This window comes from Lynx rufus, unplaced genomic scaffold, assembly GCF_022079265.1.
Source record: "Lynx rufus isolate CCGP_SWC_20201006 ecotype Redwood Valley unplaced genomic scaffold, mLynRuf1.p SCAF_18, whole genome shotgun sequence".
In the NCBI taxonomy this organism is placed as follows: domain Eukaryota; kingdom Metazoa; phylum Chordata; class Mammalia; order Carnivora; family Felidae; genus Lynx; species Lynx rufus.
The window spans coordinates 14612196-14636337 of NW_025814832.1; the positions used below are offsets into that span (position 1 = coordinate 14612196).

Sequence of the window (24142 nt, forward strand, 5' to 3'; positions counted from 1 at the left end):
TTAATAAAATGGTAAATATATTTGATTAATTTTACTATATTTGCTGTATGTATATTCTTATTTTCTCCTGAACTATCTGAAAACAAGTTGCAAATACAATGCCAGTTCACTCCCAAAATACTTCAGCATGCATCCTCTGAAAATAAAAGACGATCTCTTACATAACCACAATACCATTAATGAACATAAGACAATCACATTCACAAGGGTGGCATATAACCAAACATGAATATATGTATTACATATATATATTTTTTTGTTTTAATTAGAACAATAATTGCTTAATGCTATCTGCACTAGATTATTTTTTCCACTATAAGTCTTGAGATGGTAAATCATCTACTCCAATTTCTCACCTTGAAAAAGGTCCAACAAAGGACAAAAGGTCCAATACCTTACACAAAAGTCCATTCCAGGATTCACAGCTCTATTTAAAAACAAATAAACAAAAATCTTGTAGACTGTTCTACAGTCAGTTTTCCTACAACTTGTACCAACAAGTCCTGGCATCTTCTAGAGCAAGAGTCGGCAAACACTTTCTGTAAAAGGCCAGATAGTAAATATTTTAGGTTCTGCAGGCCATATGGTCTCTGTCACAATTATTCAATTCTGCTATTGTAGTGAAAGCAGCCATACATGAATGAACAGACATGGCTGTGTTCCAATAAAACTTTCTTTACAAAAACAGCCAGTGAGCCTGGACCATAGTTTTCGACCCCTGTCCTAGAGCAGTACCAAACCAGTCATCTGTTTCTTCTGTAGAAGAGCCCTTTCAGATTTGTAAAAACTACCATTATTTCTCTCCCTTGATTATACCAATTACCAATTCTGTCAAGCACTCCTTGTATTATTTGCTTTCCAAGAGACCCACTATACCTAATGACTATCTTTTAGAAACACTCTAGTTTTTCAAACTCCTCATAAAATGTGGTAATATCCAAAACTGAACTCCAAAGGTAGAGCGACCAACACAGAACAGGAATGCTATAATTCCAGTCATTTGAACTTTGCAGTCTATTAACATAACCAAAGTCTACGCCAGCAGAAATTTTTTCTTGTTTTCTAAACAGAATTAATAATTGCAAGTTCATATTGAGTTGTGGTGATCTGATCATTTTAGATCTTTTCCACATGAATTTCCTTAATGTACAACCAAAACACAGGATATAAGATGTAACCTTTCAGACTTTTGCCTTGTTGATTTGACCTGTGAGATCATTCTAAACCTTCCAGTTTTAATCATTGATTAGATATTAAGACACTTTCCAGAAATCTGATAATCATGACTTCAATATCTTTACTTAATACTGGCATTTAAAATGCTTATGAAGAAAGAGCAAAATTCAGTTTACTATCAGCACATCCTCCATCTAGGATATACTACACAATTAATCAATACTTTCTGAATTTGGCTCTTTAGCAACTACTCTATTCAGCACTTCTATCACCTTATTCACAAAGATGTCAAATGTAATCTTATTAAATACTGTGTAGAAAACAAGAGACATTAGGTTATCATTCAATAAATACTTATAGTGCACCCATTATGTGGACAGTCCTGTATTCAAACTGAAAAGGAAATGGTTTATTATGACATATTCTTTGTGAAACATTTTGATTCATACTGATTACTATAAATCACCATTAAATTCTCTAAAAACATTTTCTAATAAAAATACGCTAGAATTTGCTAAGACCAATTTCAAGCACACTGGGCAGTTGTTTACAGATTCTGCCCTTTTCCTAAATGAAAAAATCAAGACATTTGTATTTCTCACAATTTTCTGGCAACCTGTTCTGCATAATTTCTCATAGATAACCCAAAACCTACAAGTTATTTTAGTGCCATGGAAATAACTCCTAAAGCCTCAAGACACTCATTTATAGTCATTAGGTTTTATCTCATTTCTTAATCCATCTTGGTCATCAATTCCTTTTTATTTAGACTTGCGTTCATCTTTCATGTTTTAAAAACATTCTTGATAATGGAGAAAAAAGAAGCAATAAATGAAAAGCTCCATTTTCTTTCTGTCATCTATGAGTACTATAACATCTATCCCAAATACTGGTTCTATTTCTATACACATTAAAAAGAGAGAGGAGAGGGGTGCCCGGCTGGCTCAGTCAGTGTAGCATGTGACTCTTGATCTCAGGGTTGTGAGTTTAAACACCAGGTTAGGTGTAGAGATTACTTAAAAACAAAATCTTTTTTTTAAAAAAAGGGAGAGAGGAAAGAGAATTTTTTTTTTTTTTTTGTCTCTTGCATTTTGGGGACTTTTAGTACATTCTAGTCTTAAAACTTAAGATGGAAAAATAACTCAGTGCAGAAGTTATTAGGTAATTATTATTCCTATTTTTCTAACATACATTTATTCTTGATTACATGCCACTCTTGATATTATTCCTATCTTTCTAATACATATTTATTCTTGATTGTATGCTGTTTTGTGATTATATATTATTCACAAAAATAATACTATGAATATTGTTTTTAAATTGGGCTCATCTGAAAGCTTTTTGTTTAGCCATATGGAACTCTTTAGATGATTCTTCTTTCTCGCTGGTATCATTCATGATTACAGTTAGAATTTCATATATTATATACTTTCCTCTTTTGAATTATCTACATTCTCATTTAGAACATCTCTAGTCTTAACACTATCCAAAAAAATTTTTAATTGGTTTTCCAAGAGTATATAACACATATTTGGATATATCTAGTAATTACTTTCCTTCTTATGAACTTACAGAATGCATGGTCACCTCCCAGGGTTCCTGACACTTTCACATTCATAGACAAATAAAACTAAAATTAAGAGCAAGACAGTACTTTCCTTCATTATTTCCTCTATCACATATAATATGAAATTTCAAGCCCCTACAACAATATTTCATCCTATACCAATTGATTATATAGTTTAACATTTGAGTAATTTAACAGTTGTTCTACTGTTTGCTTCATATGTCCGAATCTTGCTTCCTTAATATAACTTAAGTTCAGTGAAAGCAAAATACTACTACCGAGTATTATTCTGCCTCTCACAATACTTGGTACAATGCTAGTCATACAAAAGATGCTATGAGAAAACCACTTTCTGATTGGAATAAGGGTCATTATATACCTTTCATTACAGATAAACAGTGGTCACTAAATGATCCAAATAAACTTCAGCATGAAGCACCCCATTAAGCCAAGGTTAAAATATGAGCAAGGGATCAAATCACAGGAAAGCAATGCAAAGAAGCTTTTTTTAAAAATTTTTTTTAATGTTTATTTATTTTTGAGAGAGACAAAGACAGAATGAAAGTGGGTTGGGGCAGAGAGAGAGGGAGGCACAGAATCTGAAGTAGGCTCCAGGCTCCAAGCTGTCAGCACAAAGCCTAACGCAGGGCTTGAACTCACAAGCTGTGAGATCATGACCTGAGCGAAGTCGGACGCTCAACCGACTGAGCCACCCAGGCGCCCCAAAGAAGCCTTTTATTTGGGCTTAGGTAAACCGTGAAAAGCTGTGATATAGGAATCAAATACTTCAAAAGAATTCTGGCTCCACCCTAACAAATTTTTCTTTTTTCAAATTGTCTACATACCTTATAACATCGTGTATGGCAAGGCACTTTAAGGTCAGAACTACAGATGTCAAACTAGTTCTCTTGATCTCAGGGATCACATGGTCAGGCATACACTGGTTCCAAAAATCTTTACTATAGATCCGAAAGCATTTTCCTGAGGAAGTCCTGCCAGCTCGGCCACTTCGCTGTAACGCCTCACTCCTTTAAAAGGAAAAAACAAAACAAAACACAAAAGTCCCCAAAACATACTGCAGGTTTCCTAAGTAGTTAACATCATACCCCCAAGCCAGCTAGAAATGATCTAATAAACTGTTCTCTGAATAAAAAAGCTTTAGAGACTTACTTTGAAATTGGAACCACCTCCAGGATATCCAACCCTAATCTGGGATTGTGATTTAACTGCTTCACAAAGCCACCATCTACCACATATCTAAGAGGAATGAAAAACAGTTATGTTTTTAGAAAATAAGGAAAGACTTGTTGCATTTTGGTCACTTTGTATTCTCCTTTTCTACCAAACTAACAACTACATAATGACTTTTATGTTAAACGTAAAACTTGAAAGTCAAGAAACTGCAACCCTGTACATCACTAATGGGAATACGGTTAAGCCAATGTACAAAACAGTTTAAAGTTTCCTCTAAAGGTTTAACAGAATTACCACATTATTGAGAAACTGCATTCTTAAGCGTATACCCAAAAGAACTGAAACAAGTACTCAACCAATGTTCGTAGACATATTTTCATAGAAGCACTATTCGTAAGAGCCCAAAGGCAGAAATAACCTAAATGTCCATTAGCCATTAAGGGATAAATGGATGAACAAATTATGGTATATACATGTAATGGAATATTATTCAGCCACAAAAATGAATGAAGTGCTGATACATGCTACAATGTGAATGAACCTCTCAAAAGCATATGAGTGAAAGCAAGACATATTGTATGACTCCTTATAGGTAAAATATCCAGAATAGGATTTCATAAAAATAGAAAATACACTGGTGGTTGCCAAAGGCTAGAATGGAGGAGGGCATGGGGAGTAATTTGCTTAAAGGGCACAGGGTTTTATTTGGGGGTAATAAAAATGTTTTAGAAGAGAAAGAGTTAGTATTAGTTGTAGTACAACATCATAGAAGTACTAAATACTAACTATTCGCTTTTAACTGTTAATCTTATATTATGTGAATTTCTCCTCTAAAAAACAAACCTGAAAGTCACCTCTAGACCAACAACACCATTTAAGTCAATTAAACAGAGAACAAATGGGGCGCCTGGGTGGCGCAGTCGGTTAAGCGTCCGACTTCAGCCAGGTCACGATCTCGCGGTCCGTGAGTTCGAGCCCCGCGTCGGGCTCTGGGCTGATGGCTCAGAGCCTGGAGCCTGTTTCCGATTCTGTGTCTCCCTCTCTCTCTGCCCCTCCCCCGTTCATGCTCTGTCTCTCTCTGTCCCAAAAATAAATAAACGTTGAAAAAAAAAAATTAAAAAAAAAATAAATAAATAAATAAATAAACAGAGAACAAGTCGAGTAAAAAACTAAGTTAGGAGTAATAGCAGGTTTACCATTCACTAATGGAACATTCCAAAACACACTATTTAATGACTTTTGCCATTGCTGGAAACAGAAAATTGCAGAGGTTAACTCACTTCAGACAACTGCTCTCTTAAGCCCTTAGTGAAATCATTATTTTTAAAGTAAAGAAGAAAAGCGAAGAAAATTAAACTGCCTCTCAGATATGATCATTTTACCCTAAAGAAATATATACAATCTTTGAGATTCACATCCAGCCTTCCTATGGCAAGCAGGACATAAAATATTAGTCAAGGACATAAAATATACTGGATTAAAGATAAATACCCAAAAGGGCTGTGGGTTAACAGTCTAAAAGAACTTCACATTAACCATCAGTCTAGATTTAAATTTTCCAAGTGTTTCTCCACTAAATTTACTCAAAAATTTGATGTATCATTGATTACATAAAAAAATAAGAGACTTGCAGGGCACCTGGGTGGCTCAGTTGGTTAAGCGTCCAACTTCGGCTCAGGTCATGATCTTGCGGTTCAGGGGTTCAAGCCCCACGCTGGGCTCTGTGCTGACCGCTCAGAGCCTGGAGCCTGCTTTGGATTCTGTGTCTCCCTCTCTCTATGCCCCTCCCCTGTTCATGCTCTCTCTCTCTCTCTCTCAAAAATAAAAATAAGAAACATTTTAAAAAAAGATAAGAGACTCGCATTGTAGTTCATTTCACAAAAAGGTGAAAAGTGAGAAACAGTACCTTCAGATAAACACTTGGATATACAACACTTACTCCACCAAGTGAAAGTGTCAGATGAGAAAGGAATATCAGATCATCTTAGGTATAGGCTGATAATGAGCAGAGACAAATAAAAATAGCTTTGGTTTTCTACTAATGAATAATGAAACCTGTGAAACATTACGTATAATCTTAAATTTTGGAAGAGAAAGCTACAAATTGCCAAATAAAAGTAGTTAAAAAGTATACTAAAAGTATACTGTGTACCTCCTACTCTATTTTCTAACCATGGCAATCAATAATTACAAAAAAGTGATAGGTGATTACAAGTATGTGAGAAGGAAATTAGTGTATGACACAGAGGAGGAAACACAAAATTAAGTGGCTTCCTTAGCTTTAAAAGAAAACTTAGGGGCACCTGGGTGGCCCAGTCAGTTGGGCACCCAAATTTGGCTCAGGTCATGATCTCGTGGTTCATGAGTTCGAGCCCCACATTGGGCTCTGTGTTGACAGCTCAGAGCCTGGAGCCTCCTTCAGATTCTGTGTCTCCCTCTCTCTCTGCCCCTCCCCTGCTCGCACTCTATCTCTCAAAGATGAATAAAGATTAAAAAAAAATTTTTTTTAAAGAAACCTTAAAAGTTGTACCTGATTCCATCTATTGTCAAAGATGTTGCAGAAATATTGGTGGATATGACACATTTTCTAATTCCAGGTGGAGGTGGCAAAAATATTCTCCTCTGCTGATCTAAAATACACATAAAGAGAAAATGTAAATTTACAATATGCATTTGTCAAACTCCACTTTTGAGAAACTTACTTCTTTTCATTAAAAGTTACATTTCCTTCACCTCTTTAATTATCTTGAATTCAAAATAGCAAAACTTATCTTTGCCTCCTCACCTCTTGCTGCTAAGATTTCTAGATCCATTAAATCACAGATTATTATTGCTAAAATAAACTCTACAGCAGGGTCCTTTTATGTAGGTCATAGTTCCCTTTGAGAATATTTTAAAAACTGTGGCCCTCTTCTCCATTAAAAGACACATATATACACACATACAAAAATTTCAAATAATTTCAGCGTGTTCAGGGATTCTCTGAAGCCCATCCACGGATGACACATTAAGGACCTCTCTCTGCCTTAAAGACTGATTAGCTAGGTGGTTTTTACTTTTTAGGGAGTCTTTCTGATTACTCATGGCTACCTCTCTAAGCAAGTAACACCATACTCCTTCCCCTTAGCCATACATTCTAAAGGATGAACCCAAGCAGTAATGCTTGTAGTATTGTACCTTGTTCCTCCAGCCATAGTTTATGGCACCAAAGATAAACATCTCCCCCCAAGCTGGGGCAATCTGAATCTCCTGGAATTTGGAATAAGGTCCAAAAGATGTCAATTTGATTAAGGCTACTCTCTGGCAAAGATGAAAAATAAACTTGTGAACCATACAGAACTGGTTAATATACATGGAGGAAAGTCTAAAAGGAGAAAAGAATGAATTAGCCACGAGAGTTGACAAGAGAGTACTTCTGGGCTCCTGGCACTTCCCAGGCCTTAAAAGGACTGGGTATAAAATAAGTAGCAGACAGATTTGGCCAGACTTGCTCTCTTGCAAGGTTAAGCACAAAATAAGACAAAAGAGTTAAGTATGTTTGCAAGGGAATGATTATAGTATGGGTGAAAGAAGATAAGTGACAGTTGATAAAGGACAGGTGTCAAAGCATTCTGAAACCTGTTGAATTAGAAACAGTGGAGTGTCTGGCAAAAATATAGGAAGTAGTCATCAGAAAGATGTTTACAACTGAGATCAGAAATGATGGTAATGATAAAGTCTAAGATAGAAGCTTCTGAATGGGTGGCTGAGGTGGGGTAAAGAAAAAGATCACTTAAGCTATAGAGATCAAGGAACTCTGAAGCAAGGAATCTGAGTGGATCACTGTATTTCAATAATTTCCAAAAATTAGGAGTGATTATGCCAGTGAGTACACAAGTCAATCCACTGGGGTATGAAAAGAAATTATTAGCATTTCTATCTATAGTTTCTATAACATCTTTTTAAACTGTTATATGTATTTACTATTGTACATTATATATTAGAACAATAAGTACATATACATACACCTTAAGGAAAAAAAATTAAACACCTGGCTGTATTAGTTTTACATGAGATATGCCCATATGTGTTTAGAAAAGTCACCTTTTCTACCTGAGCAATCTCAAATTGTTTTCCTTTCCATAGCCAAGAAAATCTTACAAAACCTGCTTTGAAATAATAAAGTACAAAACCTGTTCTCAAATAAAAGCTTTCAAAGATCCATGTATTCCCAGTATATGTAACAGACCAAAGCTAAACTACTATTATAAGGGAGAAAAGGAGTGCACACACAAAAAAAGGAGTGGCACAGATGAACAGTTTTAAAATCATGGAACTAGGCCAGCCATTTCATTTTACAGATGAGAAAACTAAATCCCAGAGAGGTCAAGTGACTTGCCAAGATTTACATAGAGACAAACAAATTTGAAACAAGTAATGTTGCTTTTCTTCCACATTATTCAGAATTTAATTTCACAAGTAAAAAAAGTGCTAGAAAGGCAGCTTATAAATCTGTGGGGAAGTTTTGAGGTGAATACAAAAATAATTCCAAAAAGATCTACTTCTTTTAGATTTATAGTTTTTTGGTAAAAAACTTAAGTGTTAAGAATAATTTTTTAGGTATTAGATTTAGGTAGCTCATTTCTTCCAGATGGTTCAAACGAGTTGTATACTACTTTGTAGTTCAAGTTATATGTTTATACATTATTTATGGTCTATTTATTCTGCTACAATGTAGCTCCATGAAAGCAAGGACTTTCTTTTGTTCAAGACATATATCCCCCACTACACAGAACAATGTCTGGACCATAGAAAGTGCTCAAAAAAGTCCAATAAACTGATAAATTAAAAATGCATTATATAAATAATAAATTAAGATCCTTCTACCTTTAAAATTCCTCACTACCCTAAAACTTTACATAAATGTTTACATTTTTTTACATGTTTATTTATTTTTGAGAGAAAGACAAAGCACGAGTAGGGGAGGGGGAGAGAGAAGGAGACACAGAATCTGAAGCAGGCTCCAGGTTCTGGGCTGTCAGCACAGAGCCTGACACAGGGCTTGAACTCATGAACCATGAAATCATGACCTGAGCCGAAGTGGATGCTTAACTGACTGAGCCACCCAGGTGCCCCAAAACTTTACATAAATTAAAAACATCCTTTCTGAACATATTTATCTCTAATCAAATCTGTTTTTCAATCAACCCATTTCTAAAAATATCTAATTTTTAAGTCTTCAGTTCAAGCAAAATTTCAGTTTCATTTACCATTTTGTTCACTATAATCAATTAAAAAGTCTTGAAACTGCTGTTTTGACAAGACTCTCATTTATTTCATTTACATTTCATCCACTTTATTTTCTTTAATTTTTATTAAGCTTATGTATTTATTTTGAGAGAGCATGTGTGTGTACGTGGAACTGGGGGAGGGACACAGTGAGAGAGGGAGGGAGGGAGAGAGAGAAATCCCAAGCAGGGTCTACACTGTCAGCGCAGAGCCCCATGCAGGGCTCGATCTCACAAACTGTTGAGATCATGACCTGAGCCAAAGTCGGACGCTCAACCGAGCCCCCCAGGTACGCCTAACCCACACACTTTAATACCATATTCCACAAGGATAAACACATACTAGGTTTTTTTTAAGTTTATTTTTTTTAGTAATCTCTACACCCAATGTGAGGTTTGAACTCATGACCCCAAGATCAAAAGTCACATCCCCTTCCGACTAAGCCAGCCAGGCACCCCAACACATACCACTTTTATGTTGGTTTATAAAGATTTGGAAAAAAGTTAAATACATATATCTTAAAGCACATTCTCACTCTCCAGGAAGGAAAGGGGAAATGGAATACTTTCATTAGGATGTAATAAAGTACTAGGATGTTATTAAGGGGGGAGGGGGGCACTGGCAAAGAGGCAAAAAAGATACTCCAAAGTCTACCAAGAAATGAAGATACCGAGAGATCGCTCAATACTCATAATGGAGTAACACTCCTAGAATATGTGCATATGACATATTATATGTCAAGGCCAACTGAAACTTCCTCATAGAATTTCTTGTCCCAACTTCCCCCAAAAAGATTCCAAACCAGAACTATTTCTGAGAGTGAGAGAGAAGGAGAGAAAGAGAAGGAAAAGAACATAACCTAAAGTAATAAACATAAACCATCAATCAATGGGGGAAAAGATGATGATTCTGGAGAAGAAAGAGGCATAACACTGCTCAGTTCTAACTCTACCCCTCCCCCAAGAAGTCATTTTTGGGTGAGTCAGAAATATCGAGAATTCTCACTAACAGCTGAAAATCAAACTCTCGACACCAAAAAAAGGCCTGAGATAATCAGTAAATGCAAGTGAAAAAGTAACTAGGAGGAAGTTAAAAAATATGGATGACAGGCAATCCAACATAAGAATAATTGATATCCCTGAAATACAGAAACCAATAGATAGATAAAAATTATAGTCACAGATACAATGCTATAGAGTCTCCATGAAATAAAGGTTTGAATTTGCAGATTAAAACAACACATCATAAAAGTTCAACTTGTTTATGGTTGGTCGTCATTACATGGGTACATACGTTTGTCAAAATTCATTGAACTGTCTATTTAAAAACCAGCAGTTTATTCTATGTAAATTATACCTCAATAAAGTTGATTTTTTTAAGAAAGCACATCAAATTCCAGGAAATTTTAATATAAAACACTCAACACCAAAAAATACCCTAATTAAAACCACTGAACTTTAAAAATAAAGAGAAATTTCCAGGCAATCAGACAGAAAAAGCAAATGACTTACAAGGAAGGGAAAAAAAATCAGGCTTGGCCTCAGACTTCTCTGCAGCAACATTCAATGCCAGAAGACAACTGGACAATGTCTACCAAGTTCTAAGGAAAAGAAAGTGTGACCCAAGAACATAAAACCCAGCCATGATGTAGTTCAAGTATAAAGGCAAAAGCCGGACATTCTCAAACATAAAAAAATAACAACAAAAAATAACACGTAAGAGCCCTTTTATCTATTAACAAAAAAAAGCTTAAAAAATCCAGGCAATCTAAAATTAACCAAAAGTAACTTGAGAATAGAAAAACCAGGGGCATCTAGGTGGCTCAGTCGGTTAAGCATCTGACTTTGGCTCAGGTCATGATCTTGTGGTTCGTGAATGCAAGCCCCACTTTGGGCTCCTCACTGCCACCTCAGAGCCTGGAGTCCGCTTTGGAGTCTGTGTCTCCCACTGTCTCTGCCCCTCCCCCCGCCTCTGTCTCTCAAAAGTAGATAAACATTAAAAAAAATGGAAAAAACATAGTGAAAGGATTGATGATAAATACTGATACATCTGAACAGTGTAAAAATAACTAACAATCAGAAGGGAAGGATACAGAAGAATAAAAGTACTTAAGTCCTTATCTTTCAAATCAGACAATCAACAGGTAAGATCTAAAACGAAGATATTAACTTCAGCTTCTTAATACTTTTCGTCTTTTTAAAGTTTAAAGCAATCTTTTATAAAATATTCTCATGTGGTAAAGATTTACTCAAAGTTTAACAATTCCTTCAAGTAAATTCAAGTAAAATTAAATACTTTTTTAAAAAGCAACTAAGAGTATAAGTATTTCTATCAACCTGCCTATATATTTACTTATCCTTCTGTATGGACACACACACATACACACACAGATCTAAATTTTTTCCTAATGTTAAAGATGTTTATTTTTGTATGGACAAACTTGAGATGATTTCTTTACTTTCACCTTTGTAATTTTGTACACTGCTTGAATTCTTTATAATGAAAATCGTATCATTTTTCCTTAATTGACTAATATTTCTTAAGTGAATATTGGAGCAAAAATGCTGAGACATTAAGAGTGTGTTAATTCTGCATAGTGGGAAATAGATTGTTTTTGCACTTTTCTATATTTTAAAAATTTCTACAAAGGGCTGAAGAGAAAAACAAAAGAAAACACATAATATAATGCCATTTTTTGTTAGAAAAAACCAAACAATAAAAATATATTTAAATATATAAAGAAAAAGTTCATATACCTCAAAATATTAATAGTGATTATTACTTAATCATGTTGGTGAGATCTAATCTTAATTACTTTTCTTACTTTTCTGATTCTATTTTACAACTATGCACTCTTTACAAAAGAAAAATTTTCACACTGAGCATGAAGCCTGCTTAAGATTCTCTCTTTCCCTCTGTCCCTCTCCATTTGTGCTCTTTCTCTCTCTAAAAAAAGAAGAGAAAATATTGCACACTAATCCAAGGCAAATCTCCTTTCCTTTTCTTCATGTATTCTGGAAACATGTACTCATTTTTTCAGTCCTTACTGAATAGATAACCAGTTATGAAATGCAGTTTTACCCTGTGACCTCAGGAACATCACTTAGTCTCTATCTGTAAAATAAAGAAGTCTGATTATGCAAAAAATAAATACATGGGTATATTTGCATTTTTCTTTTTTTTTTTTTTTTAATTTTTTTTCAATGTTTATTTATTTTTGGGACAGAGAAAGACAGAGCATGAACGGGGGAGGGGCAGAGAGAGAGGGAGACACAGAATGGGAAACAGGCTCCAGGCTCTGAGCCATCAGCCCAGAGCCCGACTCGGGGCTCGAACTCACGGACCGCGAGATCGTGACCTGGCTGAAGCCGGATGCTTAACCTACTGCGCCACCCAGGTGCCCCATTTGCATTTTTCTAGAGAAAGAAACCATGGCTTTATCTTTTAAAAAGAATCTGAGACTCCATCCTCAAAAAAGGTTAAGAACACTGAATTAGATAACTGCCAAATTCCATGCAAATATTTGTCACTTATAAAATAACAGGTATATTTCAGTATACCTAAAAAACTGCAAAACTTTGAACAGGTTTTGCAAGAGGGAAGTCAGAAGAGCAAAAAGGTTTGAGGGAAACAAGAATAAGGTTCTAGACATAGCTAGCATTTGATGCAAAACATCAACAGAATGTCTAGCAGAAAGTGAAAACTCTGGAACTCAATTTAACAAACATCTGATCAGGACTTTTTCAACATATAATACTCAAGTAGTTCATAATCTCATAAAGGAGATGAGGCGACCATAACACAAGGTAAGATGTGTGAAGTGCCACAAGAGGAACAGGAAAGCACAGTGAGGATTAAACGAAGACGAGATCAAAGCCAGTTGTGAGGTGGGAAATCGGGAGGTTTTTATGGAGGTGGTTGCACTCATGAAACAAAATAGCAGGATTTCAGCCAGTAAGAGGGGAGAATAAAAGGCAAAGGAGGAGTTCAAGTTAAGGAAATAGCAGATGCAACCACAAAAAAGATGTGGAAAGAAAAGGAGTAAAAAATACTGCCTACACTTTGAGCTTGAGAGAACATCACAAAGGGTGGGGTGTTAGTTCAGCCCAGGGAGCAGGATCATATAATCTTGCCAGTAGAAGGGATACCACAGCATCTCTTCACATTTGACATTTGAGAATTTTTTGTCAATTAGAGAGATACCTTAAGATGTCCCTTTAAAACAGTAAGCCACCCTCATAGCTAGCCCAGAAATAAAAGCAAATAACATATCCACCTCAAAATCTTCACTTACTCACTAAACCTAGGTATGAGTCATTTTTGAACCCCCTCACAACAGGCCACAGGCAGGAAACCCTTCTTTGCTCTCCTCACTCCCAAGTCCAAGTTTTCTATTCCTAAAGCATAATGGGAAATAAAAGAAATAACATATAGTGTTTCTCTCCATCACCCAAAGTAGCAATAATAAAGAAAATATTATAAGTATTATAGTAACCAGGCTTTTAAAAAAAGAGCCTATGATCCCAGGAATCTGCCACTCTCTCCCAACTTCACGTTACCCATTACTCAGTACCTCATTAGCTCAATTTGAATGCCTCTCTGCATTGTTATAAATTGCTCCAATAAATATTATTATGCTCATAATGGATCACCAGTAGCTCAACTTTATCGTGCCCTTAGAACCAGAAGGGAAACTAAAATAAACAAACAAAGCCCTTCAGTAATGGTTCTCCTGACACCCAGTTCTATATCTTTACCATTCACACATACACACCAACACAGAAAATCTCATACACTGGGAATTAAGGCTGAAAGTAGGTTGAAATCACACTGGAAGGATAATAAATGCCAAGTTATTAAGTTAGTATTTTAATTCGGTTGGTAATAAGGAATGGCTGAAGATACCCAACAAGAAACGGACACAATCAGAGATGTGCTTCTGAAAGATTAAAACAGATTAGCAGATTATGTTAACAATTTAGGAAAGCAAATTGAAGATTCCAACTCTAATGATGACAATGAAAAATGAAAAAGAATGAATGAATGATCTGGACAAGAGACCAACCCTCCCCCCCCACACACACACAAAACACCGATAGGTGTGGTCACATTTGGATTGAATGATCTAGGATGATATGATGCAGACCAGTAAGCCCCGTTAGGAAAACCAGGAGGTCCAGAGTTCAGGAGAGAGACTGAACTAGAGACAGTCATCCATAGAGAAGTGACAGGTGAGTCCTAGGATCCAACCTCTCCAAAACAAAGAATTCTAAGAAAACAGAGAACTAAGGATAAAACCTTAAGCAATAGTCACATTTAAAGAGAAACAAAGGCTGGGAAGGGTGGGAGGGCAGCACACCTAGAGAAAGAGTGGTCAGGAGAACTAGGTAATTAAATATTATCCCAGATGACAGCATTTCAGGGAGACTTATTATCACAAAACCAAAATACAAACTAATGGAAAAAAAAATAGTCATGAGATTTGAGAAATAGGTCATTAGCAACCTTTAAAAGTATAAAAACTGGATTTCAGGACATTAAACAAGATGCACTACCAGACTCAGCATGTTATTTTCAATATGACAAAGAATGAAACTATTTATACAGAAAAATGCATTTATATTATTAATAGTTAATAACAAAGCAACCGTGGGGCGCCTGGGTAGCTCAGTCAGTTAAGCATCTGACTTCAGCTCAGGTCATGACCTCCTGGTTCATGGTTTGAGCCCCGTGTCCAGCTCTGTGCTGACAGTTCACATTCTGTGTCACCCTCTCTTTCTGTCCCTCTCCCATTCTCACTCTCTCTTTTTCTCTCTCTCTCTTAAAAATAAACATTAAAAAAATAATTTTAAAAAAATAACAAAGCAACCATAATTAGTTTTGAATTACCTTAGCAGTTAACAGAGTAAATTATAAAGGAGCCAGAGGATCAAATCTCCAGAAAACAATGAAAACCTTAAAATATCAAATAATGACCCTAAGAATTCCCTTTAAGATATAAAAACCTAAAAGAAGATTTCAATATTGAGGGCAAGGGCCTAATATCATCACAAAAGAGATTTCCAAACCAGCATGTGGTCTACAGTTATTTATAAAAATATATATTCCTAAACTTTTTTTGTTAATATAAGAGTAAGAACTGGGCCGCCTGGGCGGCTCAGTCGGTTAAGCAGCCGACTTCGGCTCAGGTCATGATCTCGTGCTCTGTGAGTTCGAGCCCTGCATCGGGCTCTGTGCTGACAGCTCAGCCTGGAGCCTGCTTCCGATTCTGTGTCTCCTCCTCTCTTTGCCCCTTCCCTGCTTTCTGTCTCTCTCAAAAATAATAAACATTAAAAAAAAAATTAAAAAAAAAGAGTAAGAACCACCTCCTCAACAAAACAAAAATACACATAAAATATAAAAACACTCATATTATTTTTACATTAAATGCTAATCACAATCAAATTATAAATAACTTCTCTTTAGTTTTACATATCAAATTCAGTAATAAAGTAGTTTTACTAAACAAATCCTAAACCTAATTCATCACTATTTATTATGAACAAATATCAGGGTAAGAGTTTGCATTTGCTCTTTGAAATTACAAAAGAACATCATCATTCTTGAAAATCGGATTAATATGTGCTATTTCAAAAGAAAACCATCTACTGTGTTTATGTCTCAGATGTACCTAGATGTATGTTTCTAGAAATTCTTTGGCACTGGCAAATTAGGTTTGACTTATGGTACTCTTATCAAGAAATTATAGCCCTGGGGCGCCTTGGTGGCTCAGTCAGTTGAGCATCCAACTCTTGTTTTCATCTCGGGTCATGATCTTGCAGTTTGTGGGATGGAGCCCTGCATCAGGCTCTACACTGTCAGTAGAGAGCATGCTTGGCATCCTCTCTCTTCCCCTCCCCGACTTGCACATGTGCACAGGAAAAAAAAGAAAAAGAAAAAAAGAAATAATAGTCCTCATTTCAAAAAAATTACCAACAATATTTTTGTTCTGTTGGGAGAGACACAGTCCACTCTTAAACAACACCAAGGGTTGTCCAAGGCTCTTGAAAAAATGAATATGAAAAGACTTCAAGGGAAAATCCCTTCCCTAAGGAAGGCTGGTTCCCTTAACGTTCTGTTTTATGATCTAGGTGCTGGTTACAAAAATGAGTTGTTTGTAAAATTAATTGACCTAAATACTCGGGATCTGTGCACTATTCTGTACATATGTGATTTTTCAATAAAGTTTTTTAAAAAATTAGTCAAATTATCTATTCTAGTGAGGAATTACCTGTTGTCATAGATCCGTAACATGGCAATATTAACAAACCATCCAGAGTTGTATCTTGAACATCATAATCATAGTCAACAGACTCCGCCATCTGAAAAAGTAACTCACAACTTTTTTCAATTTCAAACTGACCTGAAATGAGGGAGGAAAATAACGTCAGCAAATGAACAGCAAATATTATTTAAGAATGGGGGGGGAAAAAAGCCTTCTAGATTAAAATTAGTTTTGTGTAATAGTTATTTTAAATCTCATTTGATCTAAAGGAGATGAACACATAAACTGTACCAAATCTCAACAATAAAATTAAAAACTGAACACCAGTTCCCAAGCAATTTAAACCTCTTCAGGAATAAAAATGTTTATAATCTTCAAGACTTTTATCTGGTTAACACAGTATTTGAGAAAGACTCAGTAAAGTTAATCATTAATATAGGAGTATCTAGTCCAAGAGATACTGCATTTAGGTGTATTTCAAAATACTTAAAGTAATCTGAAAAAGGCAGCAATTGTTACAATGTCTCACTTCTGACAGTACAAGGCAGAGTAGGAGGAGAGCGATGAAATGACTCATTTCTGTTAGTAGGATGCTGCTAATTGAAGAATCACACTAGTTTAGGATTTAACTATCTATTTTTGACTTCCAAAAAAGGCCTATCTATGAGACATGGATTTAACACCTCATGTACTGCTATCACACAGTACCATCCCATCACTCAAAGAAGAAAGGAGCTGGTAGGATGTCTTTTGAAATAATGGAATTAATCATTCAGATCCAGGACTGTTTAGTGTGGTCACACCTCTATATAAGGCAGACTAAGAAAAATATTAATACTTTACCATTTAATATCTTTTTACTAAAAGGTCTGTATGTATGTTTACTAATGAGACTGGCAGTTTTTATGGCAGTATAGAATTCTGTTATATTTCTTATATAAGGCATGACATCTACAACTATTCAGATAAATCATAAAAAGGCAATATGAGTTAAATATGAGCCCAGATTTCCCAACAAAAGTAACACTCTATTGTGCCATATTTGCTTCTCATAAATAGTTAAATTTTTAAACCTGATACTGAATGCTCACCAGTCAGGAAAACCAGTATGTCTCCAGCCATTTCATTCAAATGGATATCCATGGTCACTTTCACAATCTAAAGCAAGAAACACAAGCATAATATGCTATAATATAATATAGTGGAAATAGAGTACCCCACTCCCAATCATTTCCCTTTGTTCCACAGAAAAATTAAATTTGGTTCTCAAAAGTGCAAGGAACTATGAGGGCTGCCATTAAAATAAAAGGAAACAAATGAATTACTAAACTACTTAATCAACTAGAATCAGAATATAAAAAAAAGACATAAAAAGGATGTCAAGTACTACCGCTTGGATATATGCAGTATTTTCTCTGTCTCGTGGGCCAATCAAATTGCAGAATTTTTCTCTGACTGGATAAAGCCTTCCAGGTATATCAAATATTGGACAATTTCCAAAGAATGCAGAGAGCTTGGCTAATTCCATAGTTGCTGACATCACCACAACCTTCAAATGCTCTTTCCTGTTAGGAGACTTCTCCTGAAATAATTTCTTTAATAAGCCAAATAAGATGTCCTGAAAAAAAGTAAATTTCTAATAAGTCACAAGTATACCTAAAAACCAACTTATTTTAAATATTTTGCTTTCCTAACCAAAGAACTCCTATTTCAACAGATTAAAATGTAAGACCAGACAATTCTCTACAAGGTAAAAGTTACCCCAAAGAAATAAACTAATAAATAACCATTATATTAAAATACTCACTGTAGTTAGAGTTCTCTCATGGGCTTCATCTAAAATGATGACGCTGAACTTGGTAAGATTTGGATCTCCCAGAATATGTTTCAGTAAACATCCATCAGTCATATATTTGATTGCAGTTTCCTAATGTTCAAACAGCAGAGTATATCAACTTACATATACAGTGTTACAGAAATTCACCCCTACTTTACAGACTAAAATTTCCCCCAAATGTACAGACATTAGGTATTCTAACTAATCTGACTAAATAAAAAAGTACATAAAATAGCCTAACAACAAGGATGGTAAATTATAAAACATGTGACCTACACAGGGACAGAGATAAGGAACTAAGGTGGATATTCTAGGATAAAGCAACAAAAGTGACCAATACGGAGATATAAAGTAGTCAGGGGAAAGTGGTAAGATAATGCAATGCCTTCACATGAGCAAGCTGTAGGAAGCAGCAATGAAATGCGATCCATCTCCGTCTCAGCCACTGTTTTAGAGGACTCAGGAGAAAAGGTAGACGAAATAGGTGCACAATTTCTTCTCACTCTCTTCTTCCTTCACTACTCTCTTATTTTAAAAACTATGTAAGCCGACTAGCATTAAAAACAAGGTGAGAATAAGAACCAAAGGCTACGAGTTAACAGCAATATAAACATAAAACAAGGGAAGACAAAAGAAAGAAAATTCCCCACTTCCCACTAGGAAGGCAAAGACAGTATTTTGGGGAGTCACTGTGTGCCATAAATGATGGCCATTCCTATTAAGAACCATATTCGAATAGGGGTTGTTTTGTATCTGATACAAGATTTAAAAAATCCTGAGGGAATATAAATTGTGATCATTAACTACTAAAAATAAAACAATTTTAAACTTGTTGGTACCATGAATACAGAAGATACTCGATAAATACTTGCTTACTGACTTTTCTAAGTTGTCCATTTTCCATTGACTTTAGCAATACAAATATACAACATGGATGAACCTTGAAAATATTATGATAAATGAAACAATCCAGACACAAAGGACCAAATATTATATGATTCAACTTATAATTGGTACTTAGTAAAGGCAAATTCATAGAGATGGAAAGTAGAATAGAAGTTACCACAAGCTGGAGGGAGGGGGGATGGAGGGGCTAATGTTTAGTAGATATAGTGTCTGTTTGAGATGATAAAAAAGTACTGAAAATAAAGAGTGGTGATGGATACATAAGATTGTGAATGTATTTCATGCCAATGAACTGTACACCTAAAAATTATTAAAATGGCAAATTTTACATTATATATATTTTAATACTATAAAAATTGTTTTAGAGAATGCAAATGTAAATTATATATCAAGGATTCTTACAGCTAAAAAATAAGAGAATCCTTAAAAAAATAAACATGAAGGGGCGCCTGGGTGGCGCAGTCGGTTAAGCGTCCGGCTTCAGCCAGGTCACGATCTCGCGGTCCGTGAGTTCGAGCCCCGCGTCTGGCTCTGGGCTGATGGCTCAGAGCCTGGAGCCTGTTTCCCATTCTGTGTCTCCCTCTCTCTCTGCCCCTCCCCCGTTCATGCTCTGTCTCTCTCTGTCCCAAAAATAAATAAACGTTGAAAAATAAATAAATAAATAAATAAATCAAAAAAAAAAATAAACATGTCACTTATAAACTAACTGAGAAGAGAGAAAATAGGAAAGCTAATTCATTCACAATGGGCAACAAATCATTAACAATGGGCAAAAAAAATTAATTCTTTTTTTTTTTAAGTTTATTTTTGAGAGAGAGTGAGACTGTGAGCAGGGCAGAGGCAGAGAGAGAGAGAGAGAGGGAGAAAGAGAATCCCAAGCAGGCTCTAAGCTATCACTGCGGAGCCCAAAATGGGGCTCAAAACCCCAAACCATGAGATCACGACCTGAGCCAAAATCGAGAGTCGGATGCTTAACTGACTGGGCTCAGGTGCACAAACAAGATTAATTCTAATCTGAGGCTTTGTTTCTTAAAATTATAAATGCACGGGCTGGCTCAATCAGAAGAGCATGCAATTCTTGGATCTCAGGGTTGTGAGATCCAAGGGAAAAGTGGTAAGATAATGCAAGCCCCATATTGGGTGTAGAGATTACTTAAAAATAAAAACTTTAAAAAATAAATAAAATAAAATACAAGTGCAAATTTGAAGTTAAAATCTTTCATAACTTTCTCCAATCTGTCTATAAGTTTACAGGACTTATAGCAATAAAACTTTTGTACCTTAGAGCTGCAATCATCAAAACGAACTTGGTACCCTACTTTGGATCCCAAAGTGCATTTCATTTCTTCAGCAACCCTCTGAGCAACTGATATAGCAGCTACTTTTCGTGGCTGAGTCACCCCAATCATACCATGTTGTGAAAACCCTATCAAAAACAGAGGTAAAAAACACAAAACTGTTAACAACTGCTTCCAATTAGAGCTAAATTGTTTCTGACCAATCAACATAAACTGTTCAAATGTTTCCAAAAGAAAACCCTGCAAATTAACAACATACCGTTTTACCCAATGTACCATGGAGATTTTAGTAATAAAAAAATAAAAATACATATTCAAAATATACATATTTTAATTAGCTTTTTCCAATTTCAGTCTAATGATTTACACTAAAGAATAAGTCTAAAATTTTTAATCCCTAGGAATCCCATAAATTCCACAGAATTCCTAGATTTACTTTTGCCACAGAAGTTTAAACATACCACCTTTCATATTTTTACCATTTTAGTATTTATGAAAGATGCATCTTACAATTGATGCTTTTTTCTTTATTAATAGGATGCAAAACTATACTATTGCAAATATAGTATGCAAAAACAAGACATTCCATGTCTTAAAAAATGGCACATCAGATTTAATGGATTAGAATAAGTTAATATCAGAGAAGAAATTTTCATCTTTTATATGAATAACATCCAATATAATTTTGCTCTATACCAACCTTATGATAGGAAGTTTTACCATATTGAAGTTAAAGACACTTTAAGGGTAGGAAATTTGTTAGTTGGCTTGGTGTTATGGAATCAGGGAATAAATATTTACCTGACAACCCTCTGGAGAAGGAACCAAGAAATACTAATGTCAGCAACAGATATCACTATATCCCTTCCTCCTGAAAATTATTTCAATACCCAGTGGTTAACTGCAAGACAACCTCATTCTATAGCAGAGAATCATTATCTACCTATAATTTTATTTGAGATTATTATGACAATTAAAAATGGAAAAAACATCATCTGAATTAACTCCTGAATATGAAATAACGCCATAAAAAAGCAGGAAAGATGTAGGGAGGGTGTGTCAATAGAAGAATCGGGACTGTAAAACAAATGGTGGGTATTTGTGCAATACAGAGTCCTATTAGCTTTTAAGAGGATTTTTTTTTAAAGTTTATTTATTTATTTAGAGAGAGAGCACACACTTGCACATGAGAGGGGAAGGGGCAGAGAGAGGGGGAGAGAGAGAATCCCAAGCAGGCTCCACGCTCTCAGCAGACCTGGACTAGGGGCTCGATCCCACAACTGTGAGATCATGACTTCAGCCAAAATCAAGAGTCAGAGGCTTAACCAACTGAGCCACCCAGGTGTCTCAAGAGGTTATTTTTTAAATACTCCCAATATTATCCCAGAATAAAATTACCTGCTTCATATAGATATTTTGGGAGTTGAGTGGTTTTACCACTTCCTGTATTTCCAGTAACAATAAGGAATGAATTGTCCTTCACAGCTTGAATAAGCTTTTTTCTTTGTTTTTGAATAGGAAAAGTTGGAGTAGTTCCTCCCTCCTGTGATGTGCATCCTTTCTCTTCTGTAATAACAGAAAAACAATTGTGCAATTAAAAGGCCTGTAAAGATATCTCTAACTCAATTTCCCAGAACTGAATAGAGAAAGACAACAGAATTTTGGGGCTGGAATGGATCGATCCATGACTTCTCAGGTAAGTCACCTTTGTCAAATTGGTATGTAAGGGTTTACAAGCCCAGAACAACTTTTTACTAAAATCTAACAACGTGAGCATTTGCTAATGCACGACTCAGAGTACTTGACAAAGTAGGCCTAGCACAAGGCAATGTACATGCGAGCATACCCATACAGAAGCACAAAGCCCAATTTTATTAAACAATAGACCAAAAGCTAGAACACTGCAGGAAACTCTCGGCTGAATTTTAAAAAGCCACCTGTGTTTGCTTCTGATTCATGGTTCAAGTTAGGTCCCTGTTCAGAGTGACTGATATCCCAGAAGGCCAAGTGGTGGGTAACCATGGAAACTGGCTCCTGGAAACTGGCTCCCTTCATACCATACCCAAAGGCAGGCTGGCGGCCCGACGAGCGGGGCGGGGGGTGGGGGGGGGGGCTGGATGGGTAGAGAACAAAGGCTTTAAGAGCCTGTTTAAGAGCAGAACGCGTCTAGGCGTTGGGGTTCACTTTTTTGTCCCCCAGCAGGGTTTTCACCCAACTTGGATCTGGGACCGCCCCCCTCAAAACCAAAGTGCTCACTGGAGGCAAAGTTCGCCTCCGGCTTGGACGGCGAGAAGAACGCTGCAGCCTCCTCTCCACTTTTCTCTGCTCGCCAAAAGCGTACTTTTATCCCCCCAAAAGCCCCCATGCCGAAACTCCCGCTGGCCTCCGCAGCGTCCCGCGGACCGCACCTCTATCAGCGATGGAAACAGCCGAAGGCCGCTCTTCCTGAAGGTCTATTGACCGCTCACCCTCCTCCTGCCGCCTTGGCGCCCTGCCCGCGACGGCGGGAAACCGGGACATAGACCTGGCCCGGAGCGGAGGTGAGCACGTCCACCGATCTGGGGAGATGGGAGGGGAAAGGCGAAGACGCGCCCTGATGACGTCAAGGTGTTTACTTCCGCGCGTGCGACTTGGAGCGAGGGGAGGGGGAGCTGTTAGGTGACGTGGCGCCCTGCCGCCGGAAAGCTTCCCCACACCCGCGACCTGGCCGGGCCCCCAACCGGGAGCCCACCCCCGAGGGTTTCCCTCCATCTTCGGGTGTGTGCTTCGCCTTGGGCCTTGATGCCGCCCCAAGGTCCAGAAGGGCCCTCTCCCACTTGTGCGCAGAACAGCCAGGTGATATCCCTTTACTAAGCTACTGTGGTCAGTGTAACCTTGTTCTGCCTGCACACACCTATTGTGATGTGACCCTTTGCCAGAACTGGAACCTTTCTAGAGTGCAGCGTTTCCAGGACACATTCTCACCTTGCTCAGTCTGTAATCACCTGTTCATTTCAGAACTACTGCGTTGCAGAGCTGAACTTCGAGTTCTGTAGTGTCCAAAACCTACGGCCCACACGCTACGCATGTCCTTCATAGGACCCTGCATTTCAATGTATTTTCTTCCTCTTTCTCACAACTAGACACAAAAGTAGGAACTTTAGAAAACCACAGTACATTTCGGCCCAGCAAAGTAATTCAAAATAAGCCATCAATATTTGTTTAATTTTCTGGATGGATTAATGAATTATTGATTTTCAGAGGATTTAAGCTCACTTAATGGATATGGATTTCTTGGAAACCACAATAGTTGAAAGGATAAACAAATACACAACAGAGGTGGGGCGACTTTTTCAGAAAAGGTACTTTGTGGGGGGGGGGGAATCTTATTATAGAACCTTCCAATTTTGTAAGTAGTATCAATTGTAACAAAACCAATGCTGGAAGAAGATTGTTTCCTGGGCTTTTCAACTATTCTTACTGTTAGAATTAACCAACACTTCTTGCCAAACAAGACAACTCAAAGTTGTCCCTTCACCATTAATTAAAGGCCGCTATGCTCCTATCTGATCAGGCTTCAAAAGATGTCATTGGACCCCAAGATTTTTCTATGCTCATAAAAATGTACCAACTGCTTTTAGGTGGGGCTGATT

The 24142-nt window shown here is 36.6% G+C and overlaps 1 protein-coding gene across 1 annotated transcript in view; it reads right to left on the minus strand.

The window, feature by feature from the left end:
- Positions 1 to 23074, minus strand: part of DHX40 (DEAH-box helicase 40) — a 47077-nt gene extending 24003 nt beyond the window's left edge. Inside the window, exons 1-10 of the mRNA XM_047080943.1 lie at positions 22919 to 23074; positions 21909 to 22076; positions 20493 to 20638; positions 18277 to 18396; positions 17860 to 18087; positions 17561 to 17627; positions 16476 to 16607; positions 6468 to 6567; positions 3914 to 4000; positions 3589 to 3771 (exon numbers count right to left, since the gene is read on the minus strand). Coding sequence (XP_046936899.1) covers positions 3589 to 3771; positions 3914 to 4000; positions 6468 to 6567; positions 16476 to 16607; positions 17561 to 17627; positions 17860 to 18087; positions 18277 to 18396; positions 20493 to 20638; positions 21909 to 22076; positions 22919 to 23030 — 1343 coding nt within the window. The 5' untranslated portion in view covers positions 23031 to 23074. The remainder of the gene's footprint in view (positions 1 to 3588; positions 3772 to 3913; positions 4001 to 6467; positions 6568 to 16475; positions 16608 to 17560; positions 17628 to 17859; positions 18088 to 18276; positions 18397 to 20492; positions 20639 to 21908; positions 22077 to 22918) is intronic.
- Between the last annotated feature and the right edge of the window lie 1068 nt (positions 23075 to 24142).